At 39.7% G+C, this 24,415-nt stretch overlaps 1 protein-coding gene across 1 annotated transcript; it reads left to right on the top strand.

The window, feature by feature from the left end:
* The first annotated feature begins 232 nt into the window (after positions 1-232).
* Positions 233-23,139, top strand: ywhag1 (3-monooxygenase/tryptophan 5-monooxygenase activation protein, gamma polypeptide 1). The gene is made up of 2 exons (XM_057820195.1): positions 233-490; positions 19,770-23,139. Exons 1-2 carry the CDS (start codon positions 404-406, stop codon positions 20,424-20,426), a joined length of 744 nt encoding a protein of 247 aa, XP_057676178.1. The 5' UTR covers positions 233-403; the 3' UTR covers positions 20,427-23,139.
* The last annotated feature ends 1,276 nt before the right edge of the window (positions 23,140-24,415 follow it).

Here is a 24,415-nt window from a genome sequence, read left to right as displayed (position 1 = left end):
GTAGTAGGCTCAGAGTTAGCATGTAGTTGTAGTTCCAGTCAAAATGGATTGAACGTCTAGCACCGTCAATGGCAGCTAGTTAGTTCAACGAGTGCCCTAGAAAGGGTCAATATTAGCATTATGCACATTACCCTGTCCTAGCTGGAAGACAGGAAGGCCAGGGGAGGGGGTTGCCAGGTTTGTTACATCATCACTCTAGGACACGCCCTTCTGGGCGGGGCCACGGCCGGGGAAAGCGCTCCGCGTGGGAGGGGTGTCCCGTCGGCAGGCCCCACCGAGTCAGACAGCAGGCAGCAGCTGCGGCGAGAAGAGCGCTCACTCGAACTCTCCATTTCAAATAAAATATTATTTATTCGCTTTTAGACACACAGTACATACAACGACAGCACGCTCAACATCCAACATGGTGGACCGCGAGCAACTGGTGCAGAAGGCCAGGCTGGCCGAGCAGGCTGAACGATATGACGATATGGCAGCTGCCATGAAGTCGGTAAGTAGCCCTTCCCGGGAATGACCTTTTCATTTTCTTTTTTTTAACCCCCTAACATATCATTCATGTTTCCTGCGCACCGCATACATGTGCGATTTTGCGCGTAAAAGCGCGCCAGTGAAGCGCCAAGACAGGAGCGCAAGGTGTCTTTCACGTCATGACGGAACCGTACAACCCACATGAAATTGGTGTATGAAAGTAATAATTAAAGAGCTCGATTCTGATGACAAAACGCATACGAAGCAAATAGAATGCGGATAAATCACGATTCGGACAACCTTATTTGGAGTGAAGGGGCTGCAATTCAGGCCCGTGACGCCTATGTTCACATTATAGCTTCGTCGTATACGTTTAACAACGCGATATAATTCGGCTCATTTGGGGTCCAATCATACGTTTGGAGTATTAATAGTGCTGGTAGTGGTCTGAGGCTGCGAGAATGCGGACCGCTTGATCTTGGGGCGGTGCCTTTCGGCCGGGCTCCCTTTTTACGGTGTGCGTGGTCGTGAAGGCAGCACCCCCCCCCCCCCCCCTATCCCCACCCCAGCCCCCTACAGTCACACCACACCACTCACAAGTGACAAGATGAATCGGTATCTAATGCATTGTTTTACAATGCACATCGAATATGGGTTCGGGGATTCTGATCGCTAACCCGTGTCCGCGGTTCCAATTTCCATAATGCTGAATTAGCATGGCTTGAATATGATATCGCACTTTTCCTTCACAAAATCACGACGCGTCCTTTTCACGGGTGCACGTTTGACGCAATAGCAAAAGCAATATTGGCTGAAGGTTGATGGCAATCGATTTTGGCGCAGATGCTGCGCGCAAGATAAGCGCCCCTCTTTTTGGACGTGGGTGTTGGTGGACGCGCTGCTTTTCACCCCCTCCAAGCACTCCTAATTGTCATATTGCAGTAAAACTATCGAAGTGTCGCATGATAGACGGCGCAGCTCCATCAATCGATGTCGTGTGTGGCATCCACGCTCCCTCGACCCTGATCGGCACGGCCCTGCGGCCGCCAAGCAAGTCCGCGCAGAGGCGTGTCGCAGCATCTGCCAAGATGCGGCACAGGGCCACCCGTAGTGCACCATTTCACGAGCAGCGTATTGTCGGAACAATTACTGTAATGCACTGTACTTAACAATCTGCTCCTTTAAATGTACTGTACTAATAACAGTATGCTTTTTAAGTAAAGGAAACTGGGCTTACAGTGTACTGAGAGCTCGATTTGCACACATTATGAATCCAGTTAATATAATATTGCCACTGCATGTGCTATGAGACTTTGAAAATGCACCTAGAACGAGTCTGATGTATGCACAAAAAGAGCAAAGAAACATAAGCACTGAATATTGCCATCTTGTTCATTGTGTTATCATCCAAAAGTCCATTTGTAAAATGTATTTTAATTTTCCACAATGATACAGGGAACCTGGTCCAACATTGTTCCATTTATGCAGAGTCAGAGTCTTCCCCTCGCCCTCCCAGTGTCTCCTCTGCAGCACTGGGCAGAAGGGGTGTGTCCATTCTGCAGCCTCACCCATCATTTAAAGTGGGGAATCCCTTGCCACTGTGGACATAGCAACCGGTTTAGTGAAAACAAAAACTGAGAGTAGTAGTCAGATTGAGGATTTGAGGACGAGATCCACAGCCAATGTTCATCATCAGGTGATGATTATTTTTTGGCCTGGCATCAAGGAAGAACACCATTGTACTGCCTTTGTAAGCAAGTTACTTCCTGTGAAATTTTGAGAGGTCCATCTCTCTTTGTGCAACATTAGTGTTTTTCACGGACAGTTTACAAAAAAAAAAAAAAAAAAAAAAAAAAAAAACCTAGTATTAATTATCATCTTTAGATTCTTAAAAAAATGTTATTTTTTTCATAATTATGAATACATTCATATACAGTATATGTTAAAATAAACTAAATTAATACATTTAAAATGAATCAAAACAGAAATACTCACTGGTTATGGCACCATGTAACACAGTTGATTTTTTTAGAGTAATTAACTCATGGCATGCCACTGACAGCAGTAGATGTCAAATTCATTAAAACTGGGAGACTGGTTGCAACTGCTTATCTTTGTGCACCATTGACGGCGCTTGATGTCCAACCTATTTAGACTGGAAAAGAGTGCCCCATAAGGTTTAAACAAAAATTTTTAAAAAACAATTCGAAAGGGTTAAAATGTCAACATTTTCCCCCTGAGATTTTAGATACTAGTTCCCACTCAGGAAGACGTGTCTTTTATCAAAAGAATGAAATATCTTTTTTTTCCCCGTTAAAACAAATTGTGTCCAATTGTGCTGAAAGGCTCAGATGTGAATCAGCTAGATTTTTCTATTTTACTTGTGTTCATACATGTCCATATGGCTCAAAAGTTGTTCTCTAACATGTCATGCCAAAGGATTTGGGATCATGGATGAGTCTAAAGCCCACTTAGTGCAACTTCCTGCTCACTAAAACGTTATTACGACGTTACCTCAAGAGACAGGCATAACTCATGGGAGCTAACTGAGTGAGTATTATCACGATTTACTAATCTAACAATAGTGTGCTTGTGTGTTATTTTTCCTGGTATGTCTTAATTTTGTAATCAGTTGTGGTAATCGTTTCTTTTGCTATTCAAGTCTAAATCACACAAACGATCAATTCTTTGTGATTAACACAACTGTTGCAGGTAATATACAATCATTTTGATATGTTTTTTTAATGGTTTTTCACAGAATGAAAAAATTGTCAATGTGTAAATTACCAATTCTTTACGAGCAGGTTAGAAAAATTTGCTCAAAAGTCCCAAGTATAGCAGACAATGAGTTAAGCAGTGTCTGACCAAGTCAGGATAGCAATCACTTTAAATTCAAGTGAGTATGCAGTAGGGCTGGGCGATATGGCCTTACGTATGTATCATGGTAAATTGAGCAGATTTACTTCACTAACGATAAATGACGATAAGTTTCGCCCAAGCTGACTGTTATATAATTTGAAAATCTGTATCAGTGCATGAAATGCAAATTAACCATTGATTTATTTACCAGCAGTTAAACCATTGTACATGCAGTCTAAACATTAAGTATATAAAAATTTCTTGTAAACAATAAGAATTTAAGTATGAACATTATTAACAGCTTGTATGACGAACAATCAATGTACAACATAAAAATCAGTACGACGACTGTACAAACGTCATTGTAACACAAATGACTTACAGCTTGAACAGTACAATTCAAATAGACAACTTATTGTTAATGGCTACTGTGACAATTACTCAACACAAGTGTTAACTTCAAGGTTTCAGTTTTTTTTTTTTTTGTTCCCCAGAGCATTTTTAAATACATGCACGCACACATGCACGCACACATGCACCCCCCACAAACACACAACCACATTCAAGCTATATTGCTCTTATGCCAATGAAACAAAATTTTATGATGGCAGTAATGACACAGTATAAAGCAAGCACATACAGAAAAATAGCTGTGGCCATTAAACTGTCATATTATAGACTTCACTGTTGGATTAAAATTTATGCTGAATGCTTTAACAGATACAAAATAACGTGACATACTGATTGCCAGATGTAGTCCATGCCCAATCCACTCATTAAGTTCAGACGTTTCGACAAGGTTAGAGCTGCTATCCAACTCCATCAGGTTCGTTTGTAGCGTCAGCAGCTAGCTTTAGCCTGTGGCTTGGCTACCAGTAGAAAGCGCTGAGAGCTCCCTCTCCTGAAATCGTGAGAACTAGGGAGGACAACAGCAGGTGAAAGCTTGTCTGGAGGCCGCCAAGAGTCTACTTAATGTCGGGTGAAACTTTGGCAAAGCTCCCTTTAGCCCGACTCCATCACATTTGCTTGTAGCGTTAGCCGCTAGCATTAGCCTACTGGGCTTTGTTTGATTTCCTGATAACCACGTGACTTCGTACATAAGCACACTGACTGCTCTCTTAAAGGGGAATGAAAATAGCAGAACAACTCAGAGTCAAAGTGGGATAAAAAGACTATATTTTCTTGTTTTATTAAATTACCAAATTTACCGACATGGTCAAAATTATGTCGGTCATTGTGAAGAATTTCGGTAACGGTAAATTTTCAATATACCACCCAGCTCTAGTATGCAATAATTTAGTATTAAAACAAAAGTATATAAAAAAAAAACTATCGGGACAGGATCTGTATCAGCTGATACCACACAGAATCTGACTTGGGAGCAAAAAAAATGGTATTGGTGCAACACTAATGACAAAAAAATGGTTCTTGGATGTTTTTGGTTCGAGTTCTAGCAGTTTATTTTTTTAATAGGCGCTGTCTGAATCTGACCCTCCCCTCAAAAGTGAATAATCCTAGTGAGATGACTTAATGGAGCGATAGCTTCAGTGTCACTCCCCTTGTAGTTGGCCATGCGTCAAAAGGAACTGGTATGCTTGAACCCAAGCAACTCAATTGGTATTGCAGTTGCCCTCCTCAAGTGGCGTGGGAAAAGGCCTGTGGACATATTTTGGCTGCACTTCTGTTTGGTACTTTTTGTACTAAGATCACATTCTTTAACTTACTCACTGCTGTTGACAGTGATGGATGTCAAATCCATTTGGATAGACGTGTCACGCGGGCAGCCGATAAATTATTTATGAAATCACTTTAAGGCAGTTACAACAAGTAGGAAATTTGTGGATATGTTGGCTTATTGTTTTAAATAGTTCCGTCATATGATAGAGTTAGTGCGGCGAATGTAAAAACAGTTCATTTTTAGAGCTTCGTCTATCGGTGGTGAATGAGTTAACCAGAAAATCAGAAATGCTCAAGTTAAAACGAATAAACCCATGGTGGGAATCATAAAAGAATCATAAAAACCACTAAATCTAACAAGCCAACCCTCAAAACAAACACAGTCCAACCGTAATTCGAAAGTCCACAAGAGATCAAGAGCGGCATTCCTATCTTGAAACGTTTTGTCCTTATCTTATTTCGATTATTAAAACACAAAGACATTTACGCAGACGGCTGGAAAACCTGTATGAACAAATGGGGAAAATCTGTAGACCACAAATGACTAACTGATATACAGCATGGGATGAAACGGTTGCTACATTTGCCTCACAAGTCAAAGGGTTCTAGGTTTGAATCTCACCTCTATCTTGTCTTGGTGTAAATCTGATTTTGCACTTCTTTGGATAGTAATGAAGGATTTTTTGCATTTTCAGGCATGAAAATCTCTCACCTTTCGGTGAAATTCACCCTTATGAAGTCAAAAAGGGTGACCTAAGTGAATTGTGTAGATCCGAGGAGCGAATTTTCGGGGGGGTCGTAAGTCCATCTAACTCACTAACGACATGTTTTATTGGAGTTGCTAAGCCTGTCGCGACAGGCAATGAGTCCATTTATCGCAAGGTAAATAAAAATGAGGGCGGTAATTTTCACGGCTGCGTTTGTCACCACGTGCGTGCGTGCATGCGTGTATGCATTCGTGCGTGCGTGTAGATGACATATGAGACTCGTTCTTTTCGCATTTCTATTGGTCATCAACACGCCGTAGAATTTCAGTTCAGACATACAAAATAAGGAAACACATCTATATCAAACACTGTACGTTAGCATTGCTACATTGAGACTAATGGGGAAAAAAGACAACCTACTTTAGCCTGCTATAAAACATTGGCAGTCTTCAAAACGCAAACTTACGGTTAAAAGGTGACACTTCAAACATGAAAAATCGCCGGTTAACAGCATTTGCAAACGAAAAAATGGAAAATCTATTAGTGACACCACAAGCAATGACGAAAAGTGCTTTTTTGCGGACTGTTAAGCTTACGGTTAGTGGTTTAGCGAACGTACTTCTGGTGAACATTTCAAAATAAAGGATGTCATGTTCGTCATATAAATAACGATTTCTGGAGTTAATCCCACAAAGTTCAGAAATAATACTATAATATGCAAATACTATAATACTACAGAATTCAGATTCTACACTAAGAATGGCTTTAAAATGACACCCTTTATGAAAAATATGATTTGGCAATGAATAATTATTATAATTATTATAATACTATTATCTATAGTATTGTAGCTACTATAATAATAATGCTGCTATATATTTTTTTAAGAATTGTTTTGAATAATGTAGAGCTGAAACGAGTACTCGAGCAACTCGAGTAACTCGAGTTTAAAAACTGATCCGAGTAATTTTATTCACCTCGAGTAATCGTTTATTTTGACAGCTCTAAGCATCACGTTTTGCTCGGACTACTTTTAATGCGGGACAACGCGCTGTCACGTGCGGAGAGGAAGAAGGGAAAAAAAAAAAAACTTACTGCAGCTGACAGCCGCCACAAACGACGCCGACGTTGCCAAATACTAGCCCGCACGATGCTACGTTGGTAACAGCTAGCGTCTGATGCATCTCGTAAAGATCACATGTATGTTGAACTAGATGCAAAATGACAGACTCGGCCGCGTCTGGGCAGCGTTATTAAACAGCCGCCATCTTAAAGCAGTACAGCGCTAAGCGCTAGTAAAGAGCGCTAAGCGCTAATAAATAAGATCGCTACTAGCTCACGTAAAGTTAGCGGAGGGCTAGGTTTCAATTAATTATGACCACTGTCGATGCGTGGCTAACGTGTCTTACACACAGGCTTTAACATAACATAGCATTGTGGAGTGATGAGGGTGTAAAATAAAAACTTTATCATGCTAACTATCAATTTTAGCTCAGTAGTCATTGCTGGATAAAACACCAAGTAGCACTGGTCCCTAATGTGCTCCAGTACAGCCTGTATCATACATTTATTTTGAACACTGCAAAAATTCAAAATCCTATCAGGACTTACAGTTTAGACTAACTTAAAACTTAACTAGAACTTAAAAATGGCTTGACACAAAGAGAAATTCAATTGAAACACGTGGGAAAAAATCCTAACTTTTAAGTGATGTGTGTTATCAAGCGTAACGGCATTTTTAGGTAATATATATATATATATATATATATATATATATATATATATATATATATATATATTTTTTTTTTTTTTAAAATAAGATCTAAAAGTTTTTTGAGTGAAAGCAGTGAATTAGTCTTTTTTTTTTTAATTCTAGCTACATCTGAGAGGCAATTGTTGGCTGTTTTCAACAATATACATCGAAAATAAAGACATTGATTGACTGAAAATGGTTCAAGATTAGATGAAATGTCTTGTTTTCTCATGTATATTTATAATTGCTCTTCACCTAAAAATATATTTGTTTTATCCGATTACTCGATTAATCGATAGAATTTTCAGTCGATTACTCGATTACTAAAATATTCGATAGCTGCAGACCTAGAATAATGTTGGAAAGGCGAAGTCAGTGTTCTGAATCTGTTTACATTCCTAGTGCTAGCTTTCTTACTAGTAAATGCTATCAGCATTTGACCTCATTGTTTATGTGTGATTAATTATTGTTATTTACATGTTTATTTGTAATTTAATAAAGAATTTAACTGTTCCAAAATGTTTTTGTGAACCAATAAGCGTCAACAAAAATGTCATTGCTAAATTAGTAGGAAAAAAAATTATTAGATTACTCGACTAATCGTAAAAAAAAGTCGGCTGACTAATCGGGAGAAAATTAGTCGTTTGGGACAGCCCTAGTGTACCGGAGCATATTTCCTCCACATCCTTCTCACCTTTTTAACCCCTGACCCATTTTCATGCCTGCATTTTCCTTGCTAACTGTTTGGCTACCATCGATGGCGCTAGACGTCCAATCTCTGTGAACTAGAAGGTCTAGCAGAACATTCATTCGCTACCAGCGCTTGCAATTTATTCATATATTTATTTATATAGTACCAAAAATGGTATCAAATGTTGGCTATTTTATTAGATATCGATATCAAGTTGAAAATTGTAGTATCGTGAAGTGTAGCACTGCAACGATTAATCGATCAACTCGAGTAATTCGATTAGAAAAAAGATTCGAATTAAGTTTTGCTGCTTCAAGTATTCGTCTAATTAGCGTGGCGTTGTAATGGTTTTGAAAGTGTTTGCATGTAGGGTTATTGATTTGGGTGGATACACTGCCATCTAGTGGCGATAGTAAATATGACATAACTCATTTTACATCTCTTAATCCAGCTGTTCCCTGTTAAGACCTACAAGTTTTTGTTTGAGCTAATGTTTTTTCAATGCATTCGTAATTTAGTTTGTTATATTTAGCTGTTTTTTGTGGGAATATGTGTTAGAACCATTTTTTGCTATGCAAGTTAGCCAATTGTTCTTTCGTTGTACTTAGATCCTCATTTATTTACCGTATTGGCCCGAATATAAGACGATTTTTTTTTTGCATTGAAATAAGACTGAAAAAGTGGGAGTCGTCATATATTCGGGGTCTAGACATTATACCCATTCACAACGCTAGATGGCGCCAGATATCATTGAAGCGAATGCTGAACTTGAGGATTAATGTTCTGTCATGACATATCGCAGCTACTCTTAAGTTTATACCCATTCACGACGCTAGATGGCGCCAGATATCATTGAAGCGAATGCTGAACTTGAGGATTAATGTTCTGTCATGACATATCTCAGCTACTATCAAGTTTAACCAGTTTGCATTATTTTATTGCAATATTTTTCCTTATTCAGATTTGCTTCAAGACTAGTTACAGTTAGACCTCACTTTGATGGTTAATGCAATTATTGTAATTTTGTTGTTTTATCACAATAGATTGGTTTATTTACATTTCAAAAACCAGAAGCCATTCATTTACGAATGTGATTGCACTTTACATATTTAAATGTTCAGATATTACGATTTGAATGAGGCAAAATACCATGCTTTTTCTCTCAAATATATTGTTATAATCATTTGTTTCAGATGTACTGTAATTATTTTCTGTATATAAATTAATTTGGTGTTCAAAAAGTCTTTTTTTTCAAACTTGAGTCTTGAAAAAGGGGTCATCTTATAATCAGGGCCGTCTTACTGGACTGTCTCAGAAAATTAGAATACACAATATTCTAATTTTTTGAGACAGTCCTGTGTATATATACAGGACTGTCTCAGGAAATTAGAATACACAATATTCTAATTTCCTGAGACAGTCAGGAAATTAGAATATTGTGTATTCTAATTTCCTGAGACAGTCCTGTATATATACACAGGACTGTCTCAAAAAATTAGAATATTGTGTATTCTAATTTTCTGAGACAGTCCAGTATATTCGGGCCAATACGGTATTTTTTTATAACGTTTGAGGCTCGGCTCAGGTATTTTAATTTTCTATGTTCCTTATCAGATTACTCGATTATTCGAACTAATTAGATAATCGATTAATCGGCTACTAAAGTAATGGATAGCTGCAGCCCTAGTGAAGTGTATGATGAGGATTTCATGTGCGTTGGTCTTCAAAGATATTAGCTTGCGCACTTATTTCTTTTGAAGTCGTGACTCGCATAAAGTAATATTTGAGCCACTGAGTAGGCGTTATCGTGTTTATTTCATTCACAGTGTAATTCAGTAAACATCTCCCTACACACTAAACACATTACTTTTGAAGTGATCTAAAAATGATAGCTTCACCCGCCCAGCGTTTGTGTGTTGTTGTGCATGGCAACAACACGGCACTTGGAAACACCATCATAACTGTACAGTGTATGCTGCTTCTCCTCCCCCTCTTATTAGCTCTTTGTGGCTAAAGCAACAATCCCTATTCACGCCGCCAGTGACGTCAGGTGGTCCACTGCGCCTTTGTGCTCTGCTTCCCTGCAAAGAGGGTCAGCAGGGGGCTTGTCACATCAGCTTAGGAGAGCCTCCAGACTCGGTGCAAATGAGCAAGGAAGGCCAGAGAGGAAGTGTGGAGCACTGAGAAAGAAATGGGAAGCTTTGAAAGTTTGCTACGTCTTTGTATGTGCATCACAAATGGACTGGGAGATGATAGTCATTCACGTATACACAACTTTGTACGACGTTCGCGATTTTCGTGTACTCAAATGACGGAAGAGAGCTGTCAAAGAGGAAGCTATTGATTGCCTCCAGTTGTTTGGAGGGGCGAAGGATTAGTCACAAGAGCCGCCATTGATGAGCATTACGAGTAGACAGAACACTATTGTCATAAGGGCATTGTAGCTTGTGTCTAGGCAGTCTGTTCTGTTCTGATTTGATTTTAAGAACGTTTTTTTTTTTTTTTTTTTTTTTTGTGCGGATGATTAAAAAGCTAATTTGAGTTTTTGTTGTTGTTGTTTTGCCAAAAAGGAAATCCAGTAACTAGTTATTCAATAGATTTTTCTCAATTTATTACTTTATATTTGAGTGGCTGACAGCATAACTATGGAGAGAGAAAAACAGCATGTAAGACAAGTTTGGCACTTTATATTTAACTTGGGGGGGGGGGGGGCAAATTATTATTCGTTCCTTCACCCCTCCAAGTCCAAAGGGAATGGTCGTCAACTTCTGTCAATGGCAGGCATTGACTTCAATGCATACCCTATAAAGAGTTAAACCCGTTTTTAGCTTTCTCTGTCTTTTTCTTTCTTATAGTCTGCTTATAAAAGTAGGGAAGGGGGATCAGTACCCCCCCTACTTTTAAGTATGTAAATACTAAGGTTGTTCTCTGTCGTTTTCTTTCTTATAGTCCCCTTATAAAAGTAGGGGAGGGGGATCAGTACCTACTTTTAAGTAATGTAAGTACTAAGGTTGTTTTATCTAGGAGTGCTGATAAATGTACATATTGGTGTGAAAAACTGTCGTGATTAAGTAATTTTCTGTCATTGACGATAGACCTCCAATCCATTTGTACTGGGAGCTTTGGCAGGGATCACTCTTGTCACAAGAAACCAAGTTCAATGTTTGAGTGGCCCATCTTGATTTCAATGTAACACCATGTCAAGGTGAACAATAGTTGAGTCATTTAACTGCTTACAGGATGAAATTGCCTGGCAGAGTAAAAGTTTAACCCAACCTGAATGTTTTTTTTTTTTGTTTTTTTTATGTTGACCTATCTTTTTGTTGTCGTTGAGACTGTATGTCATCTCCTTTTATGTGCAATTTTGATAGGTCACTGTTCTCTCGCAACCTGGACTCAAAATCCTATTTAGTGCAAACATGAAATGACTTTAGAACTAATGGTGCACAGATACTGGTATCAGTATTGGGGTTGCAGGAATCGATTATTTTAGAAGTCGATTATTGAATTAGTTCGAATAATCGAGTAATCGGATAAGGAACATAAAAAATTAAAATACCTAAACTGAGCCTCGAACAGAATAAAAAAATAAATGAGGATCTAAGTACAACAAAAGCACAATTGGCTAACTTACATAGCAAAAGTCCGCTAGCTTAAATGCTATAAAATACGTTTGGTTTTTTTTCTACATTACTCTTAACAAATGGTTCTAACACATATTCCCACAAAAACAGCTAAATATACCTATAAACTAAATCACGAATACATAAAAAAAAACAAGCTCAAACAAAAACTTTGGTCTCAACAGGGAGCAGCTGCATTCAGCTATGTGAAATGAGTTATGTCTTACTCACTGTTGCCACTAGAGGACAGTGAATCCACCCAAATCAATAAAACTAAATGCAAACGCTTTCAAAACGAACCATTACAACGCCACTTTAATTAAAGGAATACTCGAAGGAGCAAAATTTAATTCGAATCTTTTTTCCAATCAAATTACTCGAGTTAATTGATTAATCGTTGTAGCACTAATCGGTATCAATATGGCACTAAAATGACATATGAGAGTACTGCGAAATAACGTGCCGATTCTAGAGCTAGTTTCGAAACGCCAGTTACGCACTGCACTCATAAGCGGATTTTAAGGGGGGGGCAGGTCCCCCCTGGTGGGTGAAAAGTGTCATTGCATGTATTTGACTTTCCCATATATGATTTTAAAATGAATAATTTTCCGGTAAAATATTGTCTATAAAATTTGTAAAGCAATAAAACAACAAAAATGAATGAAATGAACAAAAGAAAATTTATAATGGGTCAAAATTGTTTTTTGAAGAGACCATGTGACTATTGTAATGATATGAAAAGGTCGTATCTGCATGTTCGGTTAGTAATGTCTGCTCGTCACAGCACAAGTCAGAGATACGCAGCGAGCTCGAGACAGCTGAAAAAAAGACCGCCAGTGGACAGTTAATGTCGTTGAGGCATCTCTTCTGTTCTGTCACTAAGGATCTGTCGGTAAAAAACGTCAACCTTTCAGTAAGTTGTTTTATTCAAGAAACCCACAAATACAAAGTAACACAACTAGCACCTTAGACGGTCATTTGCTTTACTTAGCCAAAACTACCTGAGGAACGAAGAGGCAAGATGGATATACGTAATTTTTTCAAACCTAAGCTTTCAAAAGTGACAACAACTACTGAGCAAGAACCAAGGATTGAAAATGTGGGCCATGAAAAGCCAGAGAGCACCGCCAAAATGGTGAGCTGAGTTTCAATTTGCCCCACTAAAGACGCTAATTGTACAACAAATTTCGCACTCTTATAATATTTTGCTCCCAAAGTTTTTTGTGACAGTGAATAAGCAATCTTTTACATTTAGTTGGATTCTCAATCTTATCCACAGGTGCTAAATAAACAAGTAACATTGTTAACATACAAGTTCCACACGAATATGGCGTAAATTATTGCTTAACTATACGACGAAGATGTAAACAGTGAGAGAGCGGCGTGCAGTTGTTGTGTGCAGCTAACATGGCAGAATGTGTCTGAGGAGTTCTCTATATGTACATCCATGATCAAACGTAAGTAAATATTCCTTTTGTGAGAAAATTTTATTCATGCTTAAAACACAACCATTATACATAATATTTTGTATGCTATTTTGTTATGCTTGCGTGAGAACATTGTAGCATAGAGCGTCATTGTTAATCTGTTTGAGTGTGCCTTTCCATGGCCTTGACGATTGCAGACTATCACAATATGCCCAAATATGGACTGTTATGTTCCTATGTTTTTCCAATATGCCCTGAATGAATACAAGGGAGGACTGTGGTTTCTTATCAGCGTTCTAGCCGGGACCGGTGTTCAAGGTCTCAGCCCAAAGATGTTTTTGTATGGAAAAATACCCAGGTTTGTGAGATGATGAGTTTCGTTTCCTAGTAAGTTTCGTTTCACGGTGGGCTTCGGCACCGCCTTTTCAACAGTATATATGTCCAGCCTCTGTTGTACTTCTTTGTACTTTCTGGGTGATCACAGCTCCTGGCTGAATCACATCATTATGTACAGTGCCTTGCAAAAGTATTCGGCCCCCTTGAACCTTGCAACCTTTTGCCACATTTCAGGCTTCAAACATAAAGATATAAAATTTTAATTTTTTGTCAAGAATCAACAACAAGTGGGACACAATCGTGAAGTGGAACAAAATTTATTGGATAATTTAAACTTTTTAACAAATAAAAAACTGAAAAGTGGGGCGTGCAATATTATTCGGCCCCCTTGCGTTAATACTTTGTAGCGCCACCTTTTGCTCCAATTACAGCTGCAAGTCGCTTGGGGTATGTTTCTATCAGTTTTGCACATCGAGAGACTGACATTCTTGCCCATTCTTCCTTGCAAAACAGCTCGAGCTCAGTGAGGTTGGATGGAGAGTGTTTGTGAACAGCAGTCTTCAGCTCTTTCCACAGATTCTCGATTGGATTCAGGTCTGGACTTTGACTTGGCCATTCTAACACCTGGATACGTTTATTTTTGAACCATTCCATTGTAGATTTGGCTTTATGTTTTGGATCATTGTCCTGTTGGAAGATAAATCTCCGTCCCAGTCTCAGGTCTTGTGCAGATACCAACAGGTTTTCTTCCAGAATGTTCCTGTATTTGGCTGCATCCATCTTCCCGTCAATTTTAACCATCGTCCCTGTCCCTGCTGAAGAAAAGCAGGCCCAAACCATGATGCTGCCACCACCATGTTTGACAGTGGGGATGGTGTGTTCAGGGTGATGAGCTGTGTTGCTTTTACGCCAAACATATCGTTTTGCATTGTGGCCAAAAAGTTCAATTTTGGTTTCATCTGACCAGAGCACCTTCTTCCACATGTTTGGTGTGTCTCCCAGGTGGCTTGTGGCAAACTTTAAACGAGATTTTTTATAGATATCTTTGAGGAATGGCTTTCTTCTTGCCACTCTTCCATAAAGGCCAGATTTGTGCAGTGTACGACTGATTGTTGTCCTATGGACAGACTCTCCCACCTCAGCTGTAGATTTCTGCAATTCATCCAGAGTGATCATGGGCCTCTTGGCTGCATCTCTGATCAGTTTTCTCCTTGTTTGAGAAGAAAGTTTGGAAGGACGGCCGGGTCTTGGTAGATTTGCAGTGGTCTGATGCTCCTTCCATTTCAATATGATGGCTTGCACAGTGCTCCTTGAGATGTTTAAAGCTTGGGAAATCTTTTTGTATCCAAATCCGGCTTTAAACTTCTCCACAACAGTATCTCGGACCTGCCTGGTGTGTTCCTTGGTTTTCATAATGCTCTCTGCACTTTAAACAGAACCCTGAGACTATCACAGAGCAGGTGCATTTATACGGAGACTTGATTACACACAGGTGGATTCTATTTATCATCATTGGTCATTTAGGACAACATTAGATCATTCAGAGATCCTCACTGAACTTCTGGAGTGAGTTTGCTGCACCGAAAGTAAAGGGGCCGAATAATATTGCACGCCCCACTTTTCAGTTTTTTATTTGTTAAAAAAGTTTAAATTATCCAATAAATGTTGTTCCACTTCACGATTGTGTCCCACTTGTTGTTGATTCTTGACAAAAAAATTAAATTTCATATCTTTATGTTTGAAGCCTGAAATGTGGCGAAAGGTTGCAAGATTCAAGGGGGCCGAATACTTTTGCAAGGCACTGTACCCGAGAGCTCTTGTTCATAAAGCCTTCGAAGCAAAGCAATCCATTGTTGGGGTCGTATTCATTTCTCAAATTGAGCTATCAAGGCAACACTTGTCTTGGAGTTCAAAATTGAATTTCCCTGACACCTTTATTTATAGAAAGTTTGTAGGGTTTACTTTGTAACCGCTGTTTTCGCGGCCATTTTTAACACAAAGTTGCAATTTCTGACGGTGTGAAAAATTTGACAGAACACCTGTTAACACCGGCGGGCATACCATATTCAATGGCTGATGATCTTGGCGAAAAGTACAGCTGTCCTAAGCAGCCTGATTTAGAATTCCCCTCTAAAATTATCGGAAACGAAAAAACGCTTATTTTGAACTTATTATGATAATTGTTCTTTGTAGTTAATTTTATTGCTGAAACTGTGTTTCGGGTTCATCAACATGTTGTGCCCTCCTGCTCCAAAAGTCAAACTCCGCCTATGACTGCACTGAAGTAAAAAGCCTACCTAAGATGATGATAGACGCCCAGTGGTGTGGTGTCCAATCTTTCTTCTGCTGAGAATTTAAATAAGTTAATCACTAGTACTGTAGATATCCAAACCGTTTGAAGTGGATTGGACAATGGACATTTAGCGCCAGCAGTGGCAGACAAGTTAAGCAGTTCCTGGCCATGATAGCAAGCAATGATATGATACCAAATTCCTTTACATTAAAGTCAGTATGTTGTAATTTAGTATGAAAATAAAAAAATGTATATATTTCTTCTAAAAACACTGTTTCTGTACAGTCTCAACGACAGCTTTTAGCACACAGCCAGGTGTCGAAAACGGTATTCGGAGCCAAAAAATGGTATTGGTGCAACACCATTTAGAACAAAGAATTGTTCTTTGACGTTTTTAGTTCAAGTTCTCGCAGCTTCTTTCAAATAGGTGCTGTCTGAATATGCCCCCCTTCCCCTTGATAGTGAATAATCCCAGTCGCCACTGTATGAGTGGGCTGAAAGGTATGAGATGGGAATTAGTTTATTTGGAGGGATTCCCACCCACACCGCTGCAGCTTTGTCCACACCAACAGCCATGTCAGCATCCTTTTCACTAGAGATTATAACTCTGATAAGATTCTGCAGTTGCTATGGAAACAGGCGTTTGTACCATCCCAGCTTTCGTTCCTACAGGTAACCCGCAGTATAAGGTACAGCTCAATCGGTTGCAAATAAATCTTCCAGACTCACAAATGACAATTAATTTGTAACTGTTGTTTTGGGCAACATGGCTTTTTTAGTTCAGACAGTATACAGGCAAGATTGTGCCCCACCCCCAGCCCGAACCCTCCCTTTCTCACTGGTTTGCACATGGAACAGAATTTGGTGGTGAAAAAAGGAAAGTGACAACAGGATTTGCACTCTGAAAAGGTCTGTAAAGAGTCCTCTGTCGCGCAGTCCCAGTGGGGTATAAAGGATTAAATCCCTTAGACAGACACAGGCCTGTCAAAACACTACAAAACAAGCTTTTAGCAATGACGACAGCCAATCAGCATTTACCCACGAGGATGATGTCAGCCCAGTGAAGGTGTGGCTCACGCTCCAAAATGGAAAATCGTGAGTGGTTATGGGCTGATCTGTTAGCCCGATAGTGTCCAACCATCATTTAGCCAAAAGAACAAAAGAACTGCGCTCAATGAGATTTACCCTCGTGTCCCACGTGGTGTCATATCTACTTCGTGAGACAATTTTGAAGTCATTCATGACGATTCATTTGCTAATAGATTGGTTAATCATGGCAGAACCAGTTTACCTGCCATTTACGGCATTTGTTCATTCACCCCCCTCAACTCAAAATGAATTGGACGTCTAGCACCATTAATTGCACTGAAAGATGAGCATTCAGAACAAGTCCTTCCAGTTTAAAATAACTGGACCTTTTACATTTAACTCTTTGGGAATGAGAATAAACTTAAACCCCTTTCAGACTGGTATCCCGGTAAATTCCCCTGTAAGGTGACACATGATTTAATCGTGAATAACGCGGGTTGGACACATTCACAGACTTGTCCCGTGTTGCCGACTAGGCGCTCTCTATGTGGGGAGGGCGGCTCGTGCGATTTTATAACCCGGACATCTCTTTATTTTTGGTCGGCATCGGCAACAAAATGAACCACACATTTCCAAAGTTGGACGATGGACTCTCTTCCTCGACTTTATGATCCAGTAGCAATTTAATTTTGTTATATTTTCAGTTTAATTTAGCCATTTCCAGTTTGCCATTTTGATAATTACGATGTTTATTTCCCGCTTTTCGTCTTACGTGAAGAAAGAGGAAATGACGATTATTGACGCCTTGATATTTACGTCATCAGCCCCCTTGCAGTGTCCGGGGAATTTGACGCCTGCTTTCACACACACACACACACCGCTTCCCGGGAAAGTTCCGGAAATTATACTAAGACTGGGTGAATGTCCGTGTCGACTCGGGAAATTGTTTTCACACATAAGCTTTAAATCCTGGGATTGAAACGGTGTTCAGGTGTGTCTGAAAAGAGCTTTAGATTCACTCGTCCCTCAGAGTTGAAATTAGGGCTGTCAAATTTTTCGCGTTAACGGGCTGTAATTAATTTTTTAACCACGTTAAAATATTTGACGCATTTAACGTACATGCCCCACTCAAACAGATTAAAATGACAGCACAGTGTAATTTCCACTTGTTTTTTGTGTTTTGTCGCCCTCTGCTGGCGCTTGGGTGCGACTGATTTTATGGGTTTCAGCCCGATGAGCATTGTGTAATTATTGACATCAACAATGGCGAGCTACTAGTTTATTTTTTTATGGAAAATTTTACAAATTTTAAATAAAACGAAAACATACAGAGGGGTTTTATATAAAATTTCTATAACTTGTTCAACATTTATCTTTTAAGAACTACAAGTCTTTCTATCCATGGATCGCTTTAACAGAATGTTAATAATGTTAATGCCATCTTGTTGATTTATTGTTATAATAAACAAATACCGTACTTATGTACCGTATGTTGAATGTATATATCCGTCTTGTGTCTTATCTTTTCAGTCCAACAATAATTTACAGAAAAATATCTAGCCAACAAAGCAAAACTTATTAACTCATTCACTCCGAGCCATTTTCAACGGAGCAAGGCATCTGGCAGTTTTACTGGATTTTGACTGATTTTGCAAGGCCCACAGAAAATTCTGTTCTATTTCTATATAAACATAGAACCCACCAAAAGAAAGATCATTAGACTCTTCTTTCAGCAGGAAAAAAAGTAAGTTCATTTTCAATTGTTTTCAATTGTTTAGAAATCAGCATTAGAAAATAGTTTAGTTTATGATGAAAAAACAGATTTAGCTTTTTTGGCAACATGGCTTTTTTGGTTCAGACAGTATACAGGCAAGAGCATACATTTCAAACTTAAGTTTGACTTTAACACAGCTATTTTTTGCTTTAGTTACTTCCCAAACATCTGAACAATGTTTTCCTTTTACAAAATAACATTAACAACAAGACAAGATGACGCTGTTGTAGCCGCGACAGCCAGGTAAACTTTTCCTTCATCACCGCCTGACTCATAAAGATGGATTTTTTTGGAGTCTCGGCGGGGTCTGCTCGGTGAGCAGCACGGACTCAACGTAATGGTCTGCTGCACTGGTGGTCCTTGTCGTTCTGCTCGGTCGTCCAGCGCCTGGCATCCCGGGCGTCCTCTAGGTTGTTCTGCTCAGTCGTCCGCCCCCTGGACGTAAATTCGGTCGTCTTCCTGCCGGCCGTGCGGCCCGGCCGTTTGTTGCCGTTGAATCAGGTTGCGGGTCTTACCAAATGCGCTACTGCCCTCCAGAGGCCAGTTTTATTGCTTTAAAATGGATTTGCAGCTTTGTGCTTTGGAGCTAAATTAAATCAGAACCCAGAGATGTCTCTTGTAAAAAAAAAAAAAAAAAAAAAAAAAAAAAAAAACGTAAAAGACGTAGAAATACGTCTTTGGGACACTGAAACAATTAAAAATAGAACGTATTTATATGTTTTTGGGAGCAAATGAGTTAAGCAGCACTTGACAAATGTGTTTCACAAAAAAAGCCTGGATTGGGCACAGTGTGCACATTGTGTGCACACAGTGGGCACATTGTGTACAGGGAGGAAGGGAGGCGCAGCACGTCACATGAGTGACACAGTCAAACACTGCTAAATGCGTGCTAACTACACTTACAATAAGTTATCACACATTGTGAATTTATGACAGAAACTATGTCAAATTTTCATCTCGTTCTTGTGTCGTGAGACGACAACTTGCCTCCATTTGGTTGTTTTAGTCTCCCAAGAAAATGCGTCATCGTCATGAAAACATTGTTGACGAAACATTTTCATTATTGTCATCGTTTACAAAACAGCACTGTTTGGAAGCCTACTAATCGTGGTCCCCCGATTTTGTCTGTCAGGTGACAGAGCTGAACGAGGCCCTCTCCAACGAAGAGAGGAATCTGCTCTCCGTAGCCTACAAAAACGTGGTTGGCGCGAGGCGTTCGTCCTGGCGCGTAATCTCTAGCATCGAGCAGAAGACGTCCGCTGACGGCAACGAGAAGAAGATCGAGATGGTGCGGGCCTACCGGGAAAAAATCGAGAAAGAGCTGGAGACGGTTTGCCAGGACGTGCTCAACCTCCTGGACAACTTCCTGATCAAGAATTGCAATGAGACGCAGCACGAGAGCAAGGTCTTCTATCTCAAGATGAAGGGCGACTACTACCGCTACTTGGCTGAGGTGGCCACCGGCGAGAAGCGAGCCGCCGTGGTGGAGTCCTCCGAGAAGTCGTACAGCGAGGCCCACGAGATCAGCAAGGAGCACATGCAGCCTACTCACCCCATTCGCCTGGGCTTGGCTCTCAACTACTCCGTCTTCTACTACGAGATCCAGAACGCCCCCGAGCAGGCGTGTCACCTGGCCAAGACGGCCTTCGACGACGCCATCGCCGAGCTGGACACCCTCAACGAGGACTCTTACAAAGACTCCACTCTCATCATGCAGCTGCTACGAGACAACTTAACGCTGTGGACGAGCGACCAGCAGGACGACGAGGGAGGCGAGGGCAACAACTAAAGAGTCCGCGAGCAAAACACCGCTATAGTCGCGCTCGCAAACGACAAAATAAAATCATACAGAAAAAGCTACGAATTAAGATAAACAGAAATGGGGGGGTAAGAGGTGGAACATCAGCAGCTGGTGCTACTAACACGGCTGCTGTTCTTTATTTTTCCACAAACTAAAAGTAGGAGAAAAGAAGACCTAAGCTTGAGGTCTAAACTATTATAGATAAAAAATTTAAAAAACAACAAAAAACAAAAAGAAGAATGAATCGTCCTTCATGGTAGCCTCTGCGGCATTTGCTAGAACAGCACCCAGAAGCAGGAGATGCGTCTTTGGCGCATCGTGCAAATGAAGCGGAGGTGTCATATTGCATTGAGTGAGGGGAGAAGTCTCCGGAAATTGAGTTTGATGTTCGATCAACAGGGAAAAATTTCACCTTGAATGTCACGGGCGAGCTCTCGGATGACAAATGTGGCTTTCAGGGGTGTCTACTGTCCACGTACGTGCGTGACGGCAGTATACGGTCGTCGAGTGAAAAGCAGGTTGTCTCTGTTATTGACGATAACGTGGAGAAAAATTGAGTGTTCTTTTTGTTTTGCTTTGTGTCGGGTGTGTCCAGCTAAGTCACACAGTCATACTGTAACTAAATATAGAACTTGATCAAGTAAAGTTAGTGCAGCTTGTCCCTATCATGTGCTGATGTGCTTTAATGAATAAATTAACTGTTTTTGGACACCTAATCCTTTTAGTGTCAGTATTGTCGTCACTATGATAACCTCGATTGGAGTAATTGATTATATCAGGGGTGTCAAACTTGGCCGCGTTGTGGTTTTGGTTTCCTTCAGAGGGGCGTTTTGTTGACCAAGACTTGGGAGGGGCAAATATACGTATATTAATTCACTTCTCTCAGTCAAAATTAAATTGGACATCTAGCGCCGTCAATCCACGACTGACTAATTAGTAAATAGTAATAGTAAATAGATAGTCATAAATAAGTGTGGGAACCTCTTGGTACCTCACGATACGATACGCGATGCAAAGCTCACGATAATGATGATCTGACGTTATGGCGACACAACGATTATCGATACATTGGTCAGGAAATTATTCTAGGATATTCTCCAAAAAACTAACAGAAAAACAAGCTTCTAGTGTGAATTGGAATTAGGTTATCACTAGTAGACGTCCAATCCGTTTGAAGTGGGAGGATGGCAGCGAATGAACATTCGTTCATTCGCTGCCATTCCTCCCACTTCAAACGGATTGAACGTCTATCGCTGTCAGTGGCAGTCAATGCCAGGCAATTAGGTAATTTTGGGCTATTTAAAGTCCCACTGGACCAGCACCAAACAAAAGTTCCAGCATCATCACCTTGGCCAATGCAGATTCTTGACTCTTGACACCTTGTCCAATGCAGATTCTTGACAAGGGGATGATGCTGGAACTTTTGTTTGGATCGTTCCAGTGAGATTTACAAAGATGATTGCCTGAAGAAGACATCAAAATTCCCTCAGTAAACATTGACATCGTTTCTGGGCGGGAGCATATTGATAACCTTTTGGGATACAAAGTATCACGATATATCACCATTTTGATATTTTGTCACACCCCTAGTCATAAATGACCTCAAAGCTTCTTTTTTAGCCTGTTAATGAGTATTCTGTATTTATTTATTTACAGTGGGGAGAACAAGTATTTGATACACTGCCAATGAGTTTTCCCATTGGCAGTGTATCAAATACTTGTTCTCCCCAGTGTATTTATTTATTTATTTCCCTTTAAAAATAAATGGGAACAGGTAAATATTCTCTTTTCATCTGTTTTTAAATTTTTGTGGATTTAAAAATGAGGAAAAACGTGCATTTCTCATTTCTATATTTTATTTTAAAATTTTAAGGGGAAAAATGGTCAAAATATGTTTCTTCATTTTTGGATTTAATTAAAAAAAAAAAAAAGAAAAAAATCAAGTAAATATTGTCTTTATTTTTTAATGATTTTTTTTTTTAACGTCAAAAAGAAAAAAAAAATCTCCAAATTTTTTGGGGGGCATACAGAAATTTGACATTAATTTTATTTTAGCGAAAAATTGAAGCGTGTGATCTACTTTCACGGACCACAAAAACGAAGCGGCGGGCCCGGATGTGGCCCTGGAGCCGCCAGTTTGACACCCCTGGATTATATTCACAAAAGTCACATAGCAAAATAAGAAGTGGAGTCGAGTAGCGGTTAAAAAGAAACAAACAAACAAACAAAGCGATGGTTCCACCCTTACTCTTGAGTCGGTCGTCCAAAAGAATCGGCTTCTGGAACCGCAATGCTGAAGCGTTTTCGCGAAGGCCGGAGCTCATGCAATGTTACCCCAAAAGGCTCTATTTGAGGTTTGTGGATTCACTTGATCTGCAGTTTCTTTTGCCAATGACAGTATTATGTTGCTTCGGTGTAAGATCAGAACTGCTCCAGTATTCTCCATATTACAGTATTGTGCATGCTGGTGATGTATTTATAGAGTAGCTTCAATTTATGAACTTATAATGTAGATGTTATGTATTCATAGGATATTGGAAAATACTAGACCTTATTTCAGATGATTTTCTATTTATTTCTTTTTATCGCAATTGTTAGCTAGACTTTATTTTAAAAATGTGTTTTCTTTACTCCATTTGCTGAAGTACGCGATACCAAAACAAGTAATTGTTACCAATAAATTGATCTGTTAAAGACATTATCATGGTGACATGCAATTCTTGGTGAGGACAGTAGTGGGCCAGAGGTGCTTTCTGATATTTTGCAATAATGCGTTAACGTGTTGACGGCGATAGAGGTCCAATCAGTTTTGACTGGGAGGGATAGCAAGGCTAGCAAGGAGTAGGTTTACATAGGAATGGTAGGCACATAACACTACCAACTTTTCAGGATGCTCAAATTGTCCCCACCAACCTTTAAGCAATCATATATGCATTATATAATGAGTTAAGTTATACAGGTAATTTAGATTGTCTTCCCATGTGTTGCAAGGATAGAATTGACCCTACCATTTTAAAGTGAATTATTGTCATTATGTTTAAACTTAGCCTTTTCACTTTCTGAATGTGCCAGTACATTTTTCCTCCCTCAATTGCACGGTCGATTGGCTGATGACTTGACCCACCCCCGACATACACACGCACGGTCACACTCACACAGCCTCTACAGAAATACATGTCGACAAAATATCGCCTCCTCCTTCGAAAACGAGGGATATAAGGTTTTTTTTCGGCCAGCAACAGCCATTGTAAATAATTTAAAAAGACACCAATGTTGTGGAGGTGGACACATATCACTAATTTTGCTACTGAAAGTGAGACCTGCATCAGTCAGCATAACATTAAACTGTGTGAACTTGCTAACCTGCAAAAGTCGAGTAAGAAGCTGCTTAGAAGTGCCCTTCCGTTTGTGTTTTCTACTGTTAACATTAATTAAACTTAAGGCTGTCAAATTTATCGCGTTAACGGGAGGTAATTAATTTTTTAAATTAATCACGTTAAAATATTTAATGCAATTAACGCATGCGTGGAACGACCCACTCACGCATTGCCGCAAATAGACTACAATGGTGCTGTTTTGCGTATATACTGATCCAAAAGGCAGCGTCAAGTGAGTAGAGTAGATACAATCATTCATTGGGGCCGTGCTTTTAATTGGTAAAAGCTTTGACATCTCTTCCACAACAACTACAACTCTTGTGGGAAGTGAGGTGGGGAAGACTGATAGATTCTCTTTCTTAACACCTTGTATTGCTCCCAACGCAGAGAAGATATACTATTTGCAACCACCACACACAGTCATGGTTACTCCACTTCCCATCATGCATTTGGGCAGAACAGTTAAGTCACTACAGTATCATTTACTGAAAGCTCAACAAATACACTAGATGGCAATATTTAGTCACAATATACAAACTCACATTTATCCTGTAAGAATTAGAAGTCTTTCTATCCGTGGATCCCTTTCACAGAAAGAAT

The sequence above is a fragment of the Corythoichthys intestinalis genome, chromosome 18 (assembly GCF_030265065.1).
Source record: "Corythoichthys intestinalis isolate RoL2023-P3 chromosome 18, ASM3026506v1, whole genome shotgun sequence".
NCBI classification, from domain to species: domain Eukaryota; kingdom Metazoa; phylum Chordata; class Actinopteri; order Syngnathiformes; family Syngnathidae; genus Corythoichthys; species Corythoichthys intestinalis.
This window is presented reverse-complemented; position numbering and strand designations above follow the sequence as displayed.

Excerpts from the sequence above, each read along its gene's own strand:
- ywhag1 (XM_057820195.1), top strand. The coding sequence starts at position 404 with ATGGTGGACCGCGAGCAACTGGTGCAGAAGGCCAGGCTGGCCGAGCAG. Across the intron at positions 491-19,769 it reads TGGCAGCTGCCATGAAGTCG|GTGACAGAGCTGAACGAGGC; the intron begins GTAAGTAGCCCT and ends TTTGTCTGTCAG.